This window comes from Dermacentor variabilis, chromosome 1, assembly GCF_050947875.1.
Source record: "Dermacentor variabilis isolate Ectoservices chromosome 1, ASM5094787v1, whole genome shotgun sequence".
NCBI classification, from domain to species: domain Eukaryota; kingdom Metazoa; phylum Arthropoda; class Arachnida; order Ixodida; family Ixodidae; genus Dermacentor; species Dermacentor variabilis.
The window spans coordinates 169,089,275-169,106,962 of NC_134568.1; the positions used below are offsets into that span (position 1 = coordinate 169,089,275).

At 43.5% G+C, this 17,688-nt stretch overlaps 1 protein-coding gene across 2 annotated transcripts in view; it reads right to left on the bottom strand.

Annotated features, from left to right (window-relative positions):
• Positions 1-1,718: 1,718 nt before the first annotated feature.
• The window catches only part of Tim23 (translocase of inner mitochondrial membrane 23), a 47,246-nt gene continuing 31,276 nt past the window's right edge, over positions 1,719-17,688 (bottom strand). The window contains exons 6-8 of one of the 2 annotated variants that reach the window (XR_012829635.1): positions 11,553-11,663; positions 6,724-6,907; positions 1,719-1,849 (exon numbers count right to left, since the gene is read on the bottom strand). Coding sequence is in view for 1 of the 2 variants with exons in the window: in XM_075699260.1 (XP_075555375.1) it covers positions 6,792-6,907; positions 11,553-11,663 (227 nt within the window). In the remaining variant the exon portion in view is untranslated. The remainder of the gene's footprint in view (positions 1,850-6,723; positions 6,908-11,552; positions 11,664-17,688) is intronic. The other variant, XM_075699260.1, reaches the window with a different exon arrangement.

Here is a 17,688-nt window from a genome sequence, read left to right on the forward strand (position 1 = left end):
TCCAGCGTGCCAGGAAGCAGCCGGCAACGGCCTTACGCCACCAATGCCAGAATCGCCAAAAATTTGCGCACTGTTCACTTCAGCATGTCGAACGGGGCCCGCAACAGCGTGGCTAGCGTGCGGGGTTTTTTTTTTTTTCGTCTGGCAAAGGCGCAAACTCAGCGCTATCTCTTCAGTGCACCCGAAATGTAGGCCAGCAAGCTGTAAGCCAGTCAAGATAGCGTACAATGCACCGTAGTCTAGCAGTTCGAGCGTGAGACAGGACCTGCTCTATTCCAAAACTGCACACGCCAAAGCACCCCGATCGCCGCCAGTCACACTGGCTGCAAGACGCATACTTTTCCCCACCATTACACCAGACTATATCCACACCTTAACAGTAATTAGATCAAAAGAGAGGCACATCTGTGCTCCGTACAACTGTCTTATTCACAGACATGTAGGAAAGAAACCAACATTAAGAGAGGCTCTGACATCCAACTTCTGAAACCAAATATGAAGGCTCCGCGACATTCAGGCTTGAGTCTTGCAATTCCAGTGCTGAGCATGCATGTGCTGAAATGCCAGCATTTAATGACACAGAAACGAAGTGAAAGGTTGCCGATCATGCCCTGCTGCATGGAACTCAATGCTTGATCAGCTACACATGTGGCCACAAATGCACCAACAACTGCCCAATATTTGTCAATGAAGCCCACATGCACTTGCCCTGCACAACTGGGCGAGGCGACTGGCATGGTTATGGCACGGTTACTAGTAAGACGTTGGTGTCTGGCCCACCGGTCCCAGCAATCCTTTGCAAAAACATGCGACTTCCGCATAGCTTTTCTAACATACTAGTTGCATTCCCTCAGTGTTCACAGGACTATTACAATATTTTTAAGCATAAGGATGGTAACCCAGATTAAACTCCTTTCACTAAACAGCTGCAGGCTAACTAAGCCACACAACAACACAGACAGCAACATGCCAGTTGCAATGGTGGAAATGAGAGAACCAGCATCTACCATGCATGGTGCTAAGCATGCTTTGGTGCTAACTCATCTACAACATCTACAATGCTTTGGTGCTAACTAATGGCACTGCCATCAGCACCTGTCAATATTTGATGCAGTAATTTTGTCCAGTATTGCTCACAGCACCCGTGAACACATCGCCTCATACAGCCAACCACTTGTTCGCTTTTTAGCGGGATATATGCTAGGCCACCTCGGCCTATTTAGCTGCCTGCATTTGATCAACATGCATTTAAACTTAATGCACAACAGTACACCTAGTTCTTTCTGGATCTTAAACTGCCCGCCAAATGTCAATGATACCAATATGAACTACAAACAGTCGGTCCACCAAATTACAACAACAGCCAGACTAGCAGCAGTAATAGCAGTAACACTACTACCACAGCCACAAAATACTCACCCCAAATGCCAGGCATAAATCTACATGGTTTGCTGCAATGCATTACTATCATGCTAAAGAAAGTTGACTGGTGTGTTCAAAGATGGGCTGCCGTCCAAAGCACTTTTTCCCCATCTTTGAATGGCTCCAGTTCTACACAATAAGATTGTATATTCCTTTCTTTTATTAGTTTTTCTACTTCAGAACAACAGTGCTTGGTTGAACCACCACTGCTTACATTTCAACCATAATGCCCATGGGCCTAAATAATCAAATTAAGTCAAAGAATGTCTCCACTGCTGGAGTGAGAGGCAAATGGGGAATGTGTTGCTATGTACAACTATGCACCTTATTTATTAATGCTTTTGTATCAGTGTCCACACCTAAGAGACCAGCCACACTTTTTTGCTGGAAGAACAATCCAATGCAAGCTGGCGGCACACCTGAAACGCTGGAAAAAAGAAAGAAGAGGCAAAACTAAGATGGCACAGCACTGTTAAAACATCAATACAGAATGAAACTAGGACCCAGGAGTGAGCATAAGATGCGGATTGAACAATGCTCTGGGTCCCTGATACGTACAACTAGTAGACACCCCTTTTACAGGCATTTTCAACACTAGTATTAAACAGCACTCTGCAATCACACACAAAGATTAACAGTAGGGCGCAAGGCATCTGCAGCAATTGAATTGTGGAGAGAAAACATTAGCACACAGACACACACACACATATATATACACAAAAAAAATGTTGCAGTTTCATATGAAAGGCAAAGCAGTGCATTGATTATGACAGCAAATTCTTAGACAGCTATATAAAGTAAGGATAGTAGTTTCATTGGCCATATAAACTTATAGACAGTTGCATAGTAACTAAATTAACATGCCTGTTGTCACGCGTCCACAGGCAAACATGAACACACCTCCCTTGATGACCGCGGCACTCCCTGTCAGAACGCTGGCGTGAGGAAGGGCAGCAGCAGCAGCTAACAATTTGCCCTTCATGCTGCCTCTCATTTCAACGTGAACTATTGTATTTACTTGCATAATGATCGCACTTATTTGTCAAAAAAAATTGATGCGAATTCAGGGGTGCGATCATTATGCTGATTAAATTTCCCACGAAAGGAACGTTTTCTTTTTTCATCCTGCATTTGCTGCGGGATGACAAGCAGGCGGCTGCCGCTGTCAGTGCGAGACACCAAAACAAAAATGGCAGCCGGCGGAGCAAGCCGAATGCGATTATTTTTCTTCTCGTGAGTACATTACGCGCATCGAAACAGTTTCTTCCGTATCAGTAATGAATAATATTGTTAATATCGGCAAGTTTGCAACAATAACATAGCCATGTCCACTTTGAGGGGACAGAAACAGAGATGGGTACGCTTAGCTGCCAGTGACATAGAAACACATGGCGGGCATGCTGCGGTAACTGCGACATTTGTCTTCACTGCTATCTTAATACGGCACGGCACGTTTCCACTATGGGTGGGCGAATATGTTAGCTGCTTTACAAGCGTCGGTGTATGAATAGGGTACACTTCTAACATATCAGTGTAAACATGGCCACTATCGTTGCCGCTCGCGATTTGTTGCGTGCCCACGAGTGCAGACGAGAAGAATCAAAAGGCGCCCTTTATGTTGTTGTTGACCAAAACCATTATGAAGCCTACAAATAATAAAGCCGAGGTAAGTTTGGTTGTAGTTTTTTCGTGGAAGGGCGGAAAGTGATGAATGAAATGGGGCATCTGCTTAAATATGTTGGGTGCATGCAGACCGCTTGGTATGTCTTCAAGAGTCATTTGCGTAGCATTCGACAGTTGGTAAGCACAATCATCATTAGCTAGACTTGGCACACGACATATCACTGCGACAAGTTCAGGGTGCGATCATTACACGGGAAAGAAAAAAATCAAATTTTGACGACAAAATTCAGGGGTGCAATCATTACGCGCGTGCGATCATTATGCAAGTAAATATGGTAAGCAGCAAGAACAGATGCATGTTGCAGCCCTGAAATGCACATGATAATAAACTATGCCAATGTAAAATGCAATGGTGAAAATGCAAAGACATGCACCAGTTTATTTTGACTAGTTTACAATTGAATTTATATTGATGGCACAGAAAATAGAACTCTCACTTAAAAATGTTACGTAGTCCATATTTCTCCAACAGCAAGAGCTTCCTTATATACAAAACTCCATAAGAGACAAGTTCAAAGTCACTTGACTAATTCTTTAAATAGGATCTGACCAAGGTTGCAGTTCTGTTCCACACGATGGATGACCACTTTGACAGAGAATACTTCAACCAGTTTAACCAGTTTAATAGTATGTACACACGTGCACGTGTGTTTGTGTGTGTTAATTCGAAGTCGTAAAAGCACGAAAAATTTTGAGATATGCAGAGTATCAAGATAAACAAAATCGCAAAAATATGCGTCCACTGGCCAAACGTAGATCACATAAATTTTCAATGGTGCCAATATCCACTAACTTCTTGAAGAAAGTTTGGTATACCAGGAGCCGCATTCTTGGTCAATCACTTTCAGTGATACAATAACTTTCGCGATACTTCGTGTGACTCTGTACTAGACAAGTAGGAGTCTACGGTCAACAGCCTTCCTGGCATTACAGCAAGACAGCATGCTTGGTATTGAAAAAAATTAAAATTTTGATCCTAATGGAAGACTTCAAGCCCGCATCCAAGACGTTCAGAACCAGTTAACGACATGCAAAAAACTGATGGCGCTAATTTCTGCAGCATAACAGATTCCGCATAATTTCACTTAAGAAACTGAAACAAAACTGCAGAAGAGCACAAATGTCAGACCTTTAGCAGATACGCATGAATGATGCAACTGTTTACGCCATGCGAACATGAAGTATGTATCCTCATCAAGCCGCAACCTCACTGAAGCTGATACACCACCGTGGGCTCACATGCCCACCTGGTTTGGGTGCAGTGCATGGTCTCACCACACCTGCTCAAGAGCACTAATTATCTTGCTCAAGGTCACGATTAATACAGTGTAATCTCATTGGTGCATCACTGACAGCGTCCTAAATGAAAAAGAAAGAAAAGAAACACTCAAACCCAAGCTCACTACTCTTATGCAACATCCAGAGCGAACTGTGCAAGCAAACCCGCACAATCTATAGAAAGGAGGAAATAATAAGTAGGGAGCGGGGCGTTACGGTAGCAGCATCTGGCTCAGCTAGTGAGCTGGGCGCAGTATGATTGCGTGCTGCCAGGTGAAAAGCACTGTGAGCCATGATGCTCCATTGCTAGGAAACCAACGCACGTCGAGCTAGAGTATAGCAGAACGTACTCTATTTACTTGTATAATGTTTGCACTCGCGTAATGATCGCACCCCTAATTTTGTTGTCAAAATTCATTCTTTTTTTTTTTTAATTTCCCATGTAATGATCGCACCACGAACTTGCCACAGCGATATGTCGTGTGCCAAGTCTAGCTAATAATGATCGCGCTTACCATCTGTCTAATGCTACGCGAACGACTCTTCAAGACAAACCAGGCGGTCTGCACGCACCAAACATTATGCCCCATTTCATTCCTTTCATCGCTTTCCGAACTTCCATAACAACAAAACAAAAAAAGCTACAACCAAACTTGCCTTTATTATGTGTAGGCTTTATAATGGTTGTGGTCAACAATAGCAAAAAAGGCGCCTTTCGATTCTTCTCGTCTGCACTTGTGGGCACGCAAAAAATCGTGAGCGGCAACGATAGTAGCCTCGTTTACATTGATACCTTAGAAGTGTACCCTATTCATACGCCGACGCTTGTAACACAGCCAAGATATTCACCCACCCTTAGCGGAAATGTGCTGTATTAGGATAGTAGTGAAGACAAATGCCGCAGTTTCCGCAGCATGCCCGCCATGTGTTTCTATGTCACCTGCAGCTAAGCGCGGCCACCTGTTTCTGTCCCCTTAAAGTGGACATGGCTACATTATTGCCGCAAACTTGCCGATATTAACAATATTATTTATTACTGATATGGAAGAAACTGTTTCAATGCACGTAATGTACTCACGAGAAGAAAAAAAATCACGTTCAGCGAGTTCATCTTGCTCCGCTGGGCGACATTTTTCTCTCTCTCTCTCTCTCTCTTTTTTTTTTTTTTTTTTTTAGTGTTCTACATACAGCGGCAGCAGCCTATTTGTTGACCTGTTGTCATCCCGCAGCAAATGCGGAATGAAAAAAAAAATTCTTTCTCTTTTCGCGGAAAATTTAACCCGCATAATGATTGCACCCCTGAATTTGCATAAATTCTTTTGACAAAAAAGTGCGATCATTATGCAAGTAAATACGGTACTTATTATCTCTCCATGCAAAAGGGAGCCCTACAATCCCACATGCATTGCAAAAAGTTTGGCAGAAGTCGCACATTATTTCCTAGCTTATGGGGCATATTGTAACAGTTGCTAGGGGCACTGGCTTCCCTCTCTGACACACCACAATGTTTGTGGTCGGCACACTTCACCAGAAAAGACATCAGGTCCTCTCCTGCAAGAGATTGTGCAACCCAGTGCAGCCACAAGACGTGTAATGAGGTTCGTTGATGCCATCAATAGAAGGTCACCATGGCCACAGGATTCTGTTTTTACTTTTTGGTATTAGTATTGCAGCTGCAGACAAAGCATGGCGACCCTTTGGGTAGTGTAGTGGCTCTACCCTGGTATTTCTGCAGCTTAAATTTCAAGATATCCAAAGTCTAGTACAAAACTGTCTCGAGAAAAGAGGTGAAAAACCCATGAAATTGACATTACAGCATGAAAAAAATTTTGTTGTAACTGCTACTTCAATACATCAAGAGTTCCCGAGGGGTTACTGTATATATGTGATAAGTAGATACGTCTATTAAAATGATAACTGTTATGTCAATGCTTCAGCCTGGAAAAGGGGTTTGTTTGAGTTTTCGCGGATCAGAATTATGTTTTCTCGTATATTCAGATTACAATCCGAGAGCTATCATATCTGTAGGTTGTGTGCAAGTCATACTTTACGATTTTTCTACGTATTTTAGCTTGAGAGATACAATTAGTTCACTAAGTTCCTTGCGCCACATGGAGGGCCTGGGCATGGGTGGTTCTTAATTTTTGGCGAAACAATGTCTGACATTGACACCGGATTTTCTGCTACACGAGCTCCTTAACGCTATCACATTAATAATCAGCCATCTCAAGAATCGCATCACCTTTTCACTAACAACCTAGCAGCAGCTAAATATTTACCATATCACCTATATATATATATACACATTGCCTCCGTTTCGGCTGCAAGGGAAAAATTTACCGTATTATTTAATATTGGACATCCTTACGAGACACGCTGTCTTGCAAACCTAGAAGGTTAGCCAGCAGTCAAGCAGGATGCGTGAGGAACATCTGCTTCATGCGGTCCTTGCTTGTCCAGAGGCAACACAGGGCAGCCAGACCCAGGCCCACTCCTCCACCCATCATGCATCTCCGCAGGCCACCTGCCAAGAATCATCCATCCTCCCATTGACTACATCACAGCATCACAGACACTCAAAAGACACTAAATGGGACATTAAAGGCTATTCCTGTACTGTGGAAGCTTAATAAAAATGCCAAGAGCAGAAATTATGACACGTTCTTCATGGACCACCAGGGCTCAACATGTCATTGTTTTACCAATATTCTAGATGACGCAGTCATGATACTTTTGTGAACACAAGATATCTTTGCTCGCATAAATGAAGTGAAAACTTAAATGGCTCAAGCAAAACCTCAAAGCCTGTCTACCTGGTGTTTCTTTTTATGCAGAACAATTTTCTTTTATCAGAAGTATTGAATTGAATTCTGGGGTTTTACATGCCAAAACCACAATTTGCTTATGAGGCATGCCATAGTGGGGGATTCCGCATTGATTTTGACCACCACAGGATCTTTAACGTGCCCCCAACGCACGGGACATGGGTGGTTTTGCATTTTGCCCCCATCAAAATGCGACCGCAGCGGTCAGGTGTTGACCGCGCAACCTCGTGCTTACACAGCATAACACTATAGTGGCTAAGCCACTGCAGCGGGTAATTTTTATCAGAAGATGACTGTCATACCTAGCCCCCTTAGATTCTGCAGATAGGTTTGCAGATAGGTGGACACTAGTGGCAAGAAAACTTTCAGCGATAATTTTGCTTTACCGAAAATGTTCTCATTAACTTTATTATTATTACCCTAAGGGCACATGTTGCAATTGTGACACTGAAGTCAAGGGGGAATGAAGTCATGTCTGCTTAGTAGAAATCCTAGGATTAGCACCACTTCCGAGATATCTGCTCCCAAAATCAGGAAAAAAAAAATGCCCTAGTGTTCCAGTTGTCCCAAACTGTTAAAAGTATGCTTTTGGAAACTTACAGGGCCCCTCACCAGGTCTGCCCATATTGAGCTGACAAGCGCAGAGCATACATTGAGCGATAACGATCGTGTCTGCAAAGTATTACATCGTTACGCGCCGTGGAAAGATCTGAACTTTCAAACTGAACGCCACTTTTCCTTCGCTTCGCGGCCGCCGCACTCCAAGCCGGAGGATGACGTACTTGCATCCCTGCACCTACGTACTTGAGTCCGCAATGCGACATCGCTCGTGGTGACACGTGACTTCGAGAATTATTCAATACATCTGTTATCTGCGCAATCTGTTGCTTGAATTGACGAATTTAAGTTTAGAGAAATAACAAAACACAAACGGAATGTCTGCATGTTTTTTTGTTTCACTCCGCACCGAAGCAAGAGAGATGTACTACTTCCGCTTCGTCTGCTTGTTCCTACGGTCGTGCGGTTTCGTGCATAGGTACCGAAACTATGCCATTTTCTACGGTGCTCCAGTGCGTGATCATGCTCTGCGATCTGCATGTTCTGCCTCAGTATTTGTGTAGCGCTGAATTATACTGCTAGTCATGCTTCCTTGTGCACAGCGCACAAGATCGTGCACTGCATGAACGAGACACCAGCTCGCGTGCGGTGCCGTCAGCGGAAGTGCGTAGCGCCGAAAAAAAAGAAAGCAAGGAGAAAAAAAATGAAGGCGGGGCCCTGTGACATGTGTCATGCGATCCTCGAGGTATGGTATGGGAGAACAGAGGGAAGGGATTTCGCTTGCGAAGGCTAGACGGGCCGAGTGGAAAGAGCATCTTGCTTGGCAGTGGAGCCCGCCTGCTGAAATTATGGGTTCGCGGGACTGAAATATCTTTATCTCGCCAATTAATAAGCCAATTTGAAAAATTTTTGCAGCAGAACACTCCCTAGAGGACACGTAACAACTTCCAGCATATAACAAAAATTTGCTATGGGGCCTGGTGAGAGGCCCTTTAACTGCAACGCCAGTGTGTTTCGTAGCACATTCATAGCATATCTCGAAAGTGGCACTAGTCTTGGAATTTCTACTAAGCAGACATGACTTCACTCTTCGTCAGCTTTGATTTCATAATGTGCCCTAAAGTGATAATTTAAAAAGGTCATTAGTATATTTAAGGTAATTAGCAAAATTATTGCTGACATTTTTTTTCCTGCTTATGTCCATCTAGCCATGTAGCCTATCTTCAAAAATGGCAGGGGCCTAGGCACGACAGTTTATTTGAAAATAAAGTGCTTTGCATAAAAAGAAATACGTATATAGATACAGTATGATCCAGCACAGTCCACTAAGGTCACTCGTGCATAAACAACGAGGGCCTCAAATAGTTCCGTATGTTTAAGATGTTCTCACCAAGCACCAGGTGCAAGGACAATGGCGCCATCTTCCTGCAGTTTAATGGAGAAACTGTATATGACCCACCAACGAGACACAGTGTACTTGAGGCTTATAGCACGTGGCCCACCAGTGGTTCATGATGCACAGTAATTGGGACTTCAGAACACCTTCACTGAATTTGTTAATTAAGCCTCTGCAAATGACATACACGCTTTCGAAAACCACAGAAAGAGTTCTCACACGGTAGTGACTTATGTGAAAACAGCAGTGTTGGAACAAGACCTTTCAGTTGAAATTGAACACCACTATGAAGCACTATGATAGAATCTGCAGGTTAACCACTGTTGCAATGAACAACATACACTCATCACTATAATTACCCAGGTGACTACAGGTTGCGCAAGGATTGAGCCATACTGTTCATGCTCCAATGCTCAAAAAGACGAGGACACTTTCTCCAGAGCATTGGGGCACTTTAGATGCATTGGAATCCCAATTACACAGCCTAGAGCTACAAGCATGCATACAGTGCACTAAATAATTATGACAAAGAATGCACACCAGTGACTGCATCCGTCCGGGCGGGTCTAGATTGACAAATATTGCAGTGAATTAAAAAGTACACAGGGCACCCTAACGTTTTCGTTACCGCTACAAACGTGCTTAATTACGGGACTTTCATGTTTTGACATTTTATTTCAAGCGTAAGGTCACAGCATACACTGCGAAACATAAATTATAGCCTCATCATTGCCATCTTGAATGTATGTATAGTAGTAACAATTGCTAAGAGAATTTTTTAGAATTCTTATGTGAAACTTCAAAGAAGCTGTTCAAGGAACACAACTGATTGGAATATTTCGCTATTTTCAGTATACCTACTAAGGGTAAAAGAACCTGAAGGGTACAAAATATGCATTTGGTTCCTAGTTCCCAACTACTGTGAGTCAGATCACATGAAAAATAGTATGAAGATTTGTTGGCATCAATACTAGGCATAGTGATCATGTTATGCAAGAAAGCAATACCTTCGCAGATGTGAAAACAGTCAAGTTCCCATTGTACAGGGAGCATTTGTCTTTTGCTCGTTGCAGCAGGTACCTGGTTTGTTTTTTACTGCATTATTTAAGCTCACAAAGCAATTGTCAGGTCAGGGAGCTTGCAGAAGCTTCCCAATACTTTATCATTGCATTCGATCAGCTTTTCTGTACAAGCAAGGTGGTTTAGTGTGCATTCAACTGGCATTGGGGCCTCCATATGCATTGTTCAAGCTCCTGTACAGTGCTGTACAGTAATGTGGAGTGTTGCACAATATTGTACAGTAATGAATAAGGACACTTCCATAGGCGATGCTTAAAACGTAAGAGATTAGACAACCTGTCACGTTTCAGTCAAACGTTGGTCTTAAATTGACTGCATGCACTTTTGTGGGTGAAAACTCCACATTACGGGAAGGATTGCTCATCATTTGTGTACAGTCGCCAACTGATAAATCAGACACTAATAATCCGGACATGTTCGGTAATTTTGACAGCTTTGCAGCACCGCCAGTGGCCTCATAGACTTCATGTGTAAAGACGACCAATATTTAGGGCAGCCGTCAGCTCAGCATTCGATTACTCGGACTCCGTCCGTGGACTCTGATGCCATTATCTCCTCTGGCAACCTCGACAAGACATCAAGTATGGCCTCAGAGATTACACGTTAGATGGTAATCCCTGAGGCCTTGCTTGAGGGGCCTTCGGATGTCCATAAAATGATCTTTTTTGGATACTTTCTTTTTTTCAGACAATCGACAGTTCGAACTTATTTACGTTCCTCGTGGAGTCCGAATTATTGGTCGTCGACTGTATATGCTATCGAAGCACCGATGGATAAAAGCAACCCTTGGTGGAAAAAATAAAGTTGCATTTGATATTAGTTATTAGAAAATAACATACACTCATGAGCATCTACCACTGTTCGAGAAATTATTAAAACAGCCTAATGTTGGATTGCAAAATTGACAACCTGAGAGAAGCTTCTGCGTCTTCACTGCTGCTGTCATTTAAAAATTATGTTGCCGAGCCAACCAAAGCACAAATTTTGAATCTTTTTATTGAAGTGCTAAGAGAAGCACAGAAGGCTAGTTTAAATTATACCTCCAGTCAAAGTTTTATTTTTCCAGACTAAGCAATCTTCCAAAAGTTGTCAAGCCTAACAAATAGTAAAAAGTTCAGTCACTTCAGATGGTGCATGATGTTGCTAGTAAAAGAACTCCAACGAAAATGTCTAACCATGCATAGAAAAACTGTTGATTAAATTGACTGATTTCTATAGGTTCCGCAACAAGAGTTAAATCAGCATTAAAAATGAAAGAACTCGTAGCAAAGTTCTTGTAAAAGTACAAGAATCAACTCAAATTAACTCACTGCTTGACTTGTAGAGAAGCCCTGTAAGAGTTCCTGCAGCTAGGGTGTTGAGCTCATCATCTGCACCTCGTGCAAATGACAGCAGCACTCCAAATCCACTGTACATCACCGCTGAAATGCAAAAAAGCACCAAAGCCAGTCATCATCATTCTGATTTATCCCTGCTCAATACACAATCCATGCTACTACCTTACTATCATTCAGTCAAGCTCAACACATATGCACAGCAACATTAAGAGCATTAAACAGACAATCAAAGCTTCATGTACAAGTCAGTAATGCAACATTAGACAGCTTTAGGACAATTTCTGTGAAGCTTATATGTGCCCTTAACATATACCACCTCACTACTTCACAGGTTATAAACCTCAGGATTGGCACCGAGATTGATTTAGTGAGCAAAGCTTGCAAGAAACATGGTAACACCTCCCGGAGCAAGATTCACCCCTATGCAACAAATATGCTGCTGATCTCTAACTGTCTTTTGCATTAAACACTGCCAATAGGCTTTTACTTAGTCTAATCTTATCACAGCTGATTTGTTTTATCCCAATACAAACCATGACTTGGAATATTTAAGTCTAAATAGACATTAACCTGGTTGACACACAATTATGACACGAAATCAAGCCAAATGTGTAGTGGCCCACTTGTAAAGACAAGTGGACAATCAATGTGAAAAACAATGTGAGCATATGCATTTTTTTTTTTTATCGGCCATAGTGATTGCCAAGCCCAAACACAGCCTCTGTTACACTTACTATGCCTGTCCAATCACCCTAAATTCTCAGCCTCAAAGAAAGGGTAATGATACCCATCTTCCTCCTCCCGATAACACCACCAACGGCTGTGATTGGTAGCTGTGGCACACATCAAAAGGGGTCATGGCTTTTCCTAACTTTAGCGTTCAGCATGTTCATAGCAGGCACCATGCTTGGTGCATCTGTTAGAACACCCAAAGCATGCTGTAGATATCCAAAGCGAGCCACTTCGTTCCAAGCATTCATTTACGTTTCTACCACATTTGCAGACCTGCAAACTTCAAGGTTTGAAACATGCCACAGCCGTAGCACAGTAATACTAAATTTTGGTTAGAAATACCAAAATTTGTTTTAATACTCAAAATGTGGACCATTTATGAAAATAATTACTAGCATTTGTTCTCTAGGAACGCTGTAAACAGGAACACTCCTCTATTCACAGTTAGGATAATCTGCATCACAGACGAAAATATTCATGGATTTTATTGGTGAAATATTCACCTAACAGTGGCCGAAAATATGGATGCCGTTAGAAACGGTTTCAGTGGAGCAGGGCCCTGTTGCATGTGTGCTTCCAAATAATCGAGCGAGTCAAAATAATCCGACTCTGAAATTGGTTAACATTAACATGTTTACAACAATCGTGAAGAGGCTCTCAAATCCAGGCATTTTATGATAAAATTGTGAAAGTCGGTAGCTATGCCATACCGTTCTGTAACGTTCAATGCAGTATCTTCCGGTCGTGAATGCCAGCAGTGACAGACCTGCCAACCTTAAAATTTGAAAAACACTACCGCAAAAAAAAAAAAAGAGAAAACATTAAGTTTAGCGAAAATACAGAAAATTGTTTGGTTAATTTATATGTTGACTTCTTATCAAAGGTTCACAGACATTGTTCCGCAGGGGTGCTATGAACAGGCGCTATGCTCTATAGCTGCAGCAACAACGTAGACAAAAAGAAATTTTAGTGAGGTTTATTTAAGAAATATTCATGTAACACCTGTTGACTATTCAGTTGCTAACATACATTGGTCCTATAAGTTGGCCACATGTATTTTGATTTTGTTGTTGCTCAACACTTTAAGCATACTACGAAAGAAGTTAGATGCCGTTCGGAAAAAATAGGTGGTCGCTCCAGTGTGTGAATGCATGCGGTGCTCTAGCGGCTTTGCCGCAAAATGTGGCATTAAGTGACGGATAAACAGACTTAAGACAAACATGCTCAGAAAGCATGAAGAAAATTCTAAAACAGAAATTGCGTGACTGAGTGTCAAGTCCGAGGTTCGCCTCAAATTTTGTGCTCTTGGACTTAATAGGAATAGTCTTCACTTTTTCATAAGAAATGTTATGTTCGAGGAGAGTATGTTATCAATTTACTGCAATCAGAGGGTTTCGATACCAGAACATCCAAGCTCACATTGAAGCGCCGTTGCCTGCATTTCAATGCGTGCCGCCGACGGAGCATGGACAGGTCTTTAGCAGTTGTAAAATGTCTGGAACTTTTGATTAACCCTTTGAGGGTCAATGATGTAAACATACGGTGCCGGGAACGAAGTCGAAAATGGCCCATGCCATATATTTACGGCGCCGCCTGTACGTTTAAAAAGCGCGCCAATTTCCTCACTTTTTCTTTTCTGTCATGTGCTGCCACTATTTGGAAATACAGGGAATATTTTTTACGTGCCTCCCTCTCTCGGTTTTCATTGAATGGTTTGTTTTAGCACTAGTTCGCTCCCGTGCGTCTATATAATACCGCGCACGCGGGCGGGTGGCAGTTTGGGTTTTGTTCCGCGGGCGGTTTCAGCTTCTTGCGCTTGCAAAACTGATGGCTATCTTGTTACTAATCGCTCAAAGGGCGACCGCTTGTTTCTCGCTCGTTTAGTGTGCACGGGGGTGCGCATAGGAAGGTTGCCGCCATGCATGGGTTTCCGTTGCTCTTTCTTTTTTTGGAGACTCACGAAAACTAATTGCCTCTGGTTGGCGATAAGATGAGGACTAGCGGATGTTTGTCACACGTTTTGCTTTTCTGACGTGCACACAACCACAGTTTTCTTGAGTTCGCGCACCTACGCAGTTCGATTACGCTATTGATGTACATATTAGTGTAAGAGCAAGAACATTTGAGTCTGGCGAAATATTCTTGTGTGCGCATTTTGAAAGCCTTGAACTATAACAATGCATCAAATTTTCAATTCTTATAAGTTTATTTCCTTTTTTATTGTTGTTATTGATGAATGAAGAGTACATATATAATGCGAAATATATTTTTCTCACATTACGGTCACCCTAGAAAAATTACAGTAAATTTTTTTCGAACTAAGTCCCTAAAAAGAATTGGAATCTGAAATAAAAAATCGACCCTGGGTGGTCGCATATGGCGAAAAAAAATCGACACTCAAAGGGTTAAAGGGCAGACAAAAATAGTGGGCAAAGCAGACAAAGTTACCTAGTCATGTGCTGCACTGCTAAACTAAACAAGAAAATTAACCTTGCTTACTTCCACCATGACTCAGCTCCGCACCTACAGGTTAGTCGACTCAACGTGAACATGCTAACTCTTACGCAGACCTCTTTCTTTGCTTGAACAGAACTGGTCTAATCATGCTAGCCTAAATTTACATTAAATTTTCACACTGAAAAGTGTTCGTGAGATTCACTTTCAAGAAGTGTAAAGCATGCCAGATGTCTTCAAAAGAAGACAAAGCCTGGTACAACTACTGTTTGAGAGTGCTTATCAGTAAAACTTTTGTCACAGGCAGAAGCTCTAACTAATTATGTAACCTCAAATAAATAACATTATGAGGCAAATGTAAACAGTGCTTTCAACCAGCGTTGCGGAGCTGCCACTCCGCAATTGGAATGACTCTGGAATCATTCCACATTTTCGCAACCCCGGAAAGGAATAGCGACAATGCTTAGAGGAATGGAATGGGAATGGAATTAAGCACATTTTGCCTGAAATGGAATGGGAATGGAATTACATCTTTTTTCCAAAAATAGAGTACTTTTTCGTCTATGGGCTGTTCTTTGTGAAAATATGCTGAAGAACCAACCAGACCACATTCAAACATTAGTAGGTCAGAGCCTTGAATTTAACAAAAAAGCAGTATTTCTTTAAAATGGCTTGGCTGATTACAAGCACAGTACATTTATAAGCAATGCGCCTACTACAATTCTGTCCTTAAGACTGAGTTGCTCCGAAATGTGTCTCGATTCTTTGCGTGACCGCGCCTCTCTGCCAATGGTATCCATCGTGCGGAACTACTACCCCCCCCCCCCCCTCCCCTAACACCTTGTGATTTTTTTTTTACCTCGGCAACGCCTTCGCCCCGGCAGCCTGCTGTCTCCCCACCCTTCACTTTGTTTTTGCTTCTGTCGCCTTCGACGACTCAGACGCATATTAAAAAAAGCGCTTCTCTAAGTTGTGATGCGCATCGATGCTGGCGCGATGCTTGTGTTGACTGCAAGCTTTCGCATGGCAGCTCGCATGCCGTGTGACCTCCTACTCCCCCCTCCCCTCCCAACCTTTCTTCAATACTGTCCCCCATGTCTAGACACACGGATGCCTTTGCCCGAAACTCTGTCGAGGAAGGTCTGCAGGTCAGTGCAGCACACAGTCGTACACGATGTACTATGCGCCCACTCCCTCCATACAGAGAGAGAGAGAATAAACTTTTGAAAGCATTGGTTTGGGAAGCCAGCCAAAGCAGGAGAGCCCATTGTTAAGAACGGCCCAGCTGAGGTGCAAGTTTTGCCAGCCAGTTGCGACAGCGGCAGCAACCTTTTTTGGAACGCCACCGTTACGCTCTAGCCTTGTCGCCATTGTGACTAAATGCGGTCGACCAGCTATTGTTACTGAGCCGCCGCCACTGCCCTGGTCTGCCGCGAGCGGGGGAGTGCTCGCGGGAACGTAGTTCGAGGCTCCTTCCCACACGCCGTCCAAGACGCAAGACAATGGGCACCCGGCCGCGCTGCAGGGGTCAGCTCGGGGAATAAAAGGCACCTTTCCTGATACAAGCCCCGAGTTCTACGAAGTCCGTCTGACGTCGGCTCCGGACCGTGAACCTCGCGCAAGGAAGTGTGTGTGTGAGTGTGTGTGTGTAAACCATCCCGCAGAGCGGCAACTTGTTTACGATGACTGGACGGCCGTTTCCGCCACATGGGTATCGGGGGAGGTCCGTGTGTTTATAAACTGCTGTTGTGCGGCTGCTCAGTGCACTTTCTCAAGCAGTCATGTTAGAATGATGTACTTTCTCTCGCAGTCATGCTAGACTGATGAACTGCCCATGTAGATACTGTAAATAAACCCATATTCCTCGTTCTCGATGAGAAGCAGTCCTTCCCTTCATCAACGTCCTCAGCGGGGATAAGTTGGATGACGGCATGGGCCAGCTACCTTCTAATTCATGCCTGACTCCAATCTTGACAACGGGTTACGAGCGATGGGATTGAGCCCCCAATCCTGACACCATGTAACTGCGGCCACGGTGGCGCCTCGCTGAGCGCCGACGCGACGATTCGCACCGAAGAAAACCCACGTGCGCTCTGTTCTAGACAGCTGTGCTCTAGGGTGAGGGGAGGGGTGGGGGGAGGGGTCCAGGTGACACTGCTGGCGCCTGTTGGTGGCTTAGAGAAGCCCAACGGTTCATTTAGAAGCTCGCTCATACTGTGAATGCTAGACAATGCTTCAAAGCATGCCCCTCGGCTTCCTGTGCTACCAACCCCACCCTCTTTTCCAGCCCTCTGTTGCAAATAAAGATCTCTTCTATAAAGCACTGCCATGCTGACTCTACGCCCAGTGACTCGTGCATGCAGTAAGTCTGCCGACATGACACATTGGAAACAATTTTTTTAAATTACCCGCGAAGAAAACAAACAAGCTGCACGCCGCAAGCTTCGCTCCGAAACTATACATGCTGTAGTCGGAGTTCCATCTACTTTCATTCGGCACCTAAAAAGAAAGCACGAGCGCGAGTACACACAGCAAGAGAAAGGGCTGGCAGATAACGTCGGCCTTCACTGCTGGGTGCAGCTCTGTGCCTGTTCATCGAAAGGCTGCTTTTGACGATGCCATAATCAACATTATTTGCACTGACATGGAGCCATCTTGTGCTGTCGAGAGGAAGAGATTCAAACAATTTGTAACAGTAAGTTTGACATTATTTGACATCAAAGTAACTGCTTTGTATTCTTTCAAATTCAGGTCGCCACCCTGGGCTAGAAGTTGCCATCACGGGATGACCTCAGACAGTTCCTGCCCGGGAAAGTATCAGCACTGCAGACCAAAATATCACCGTATTTGGCGAGAGCTTCCTGGTTGTCGAAGCAACATTTGTGGACAGCGACTTCACGTTTAACACGTACCTCCTCAATTT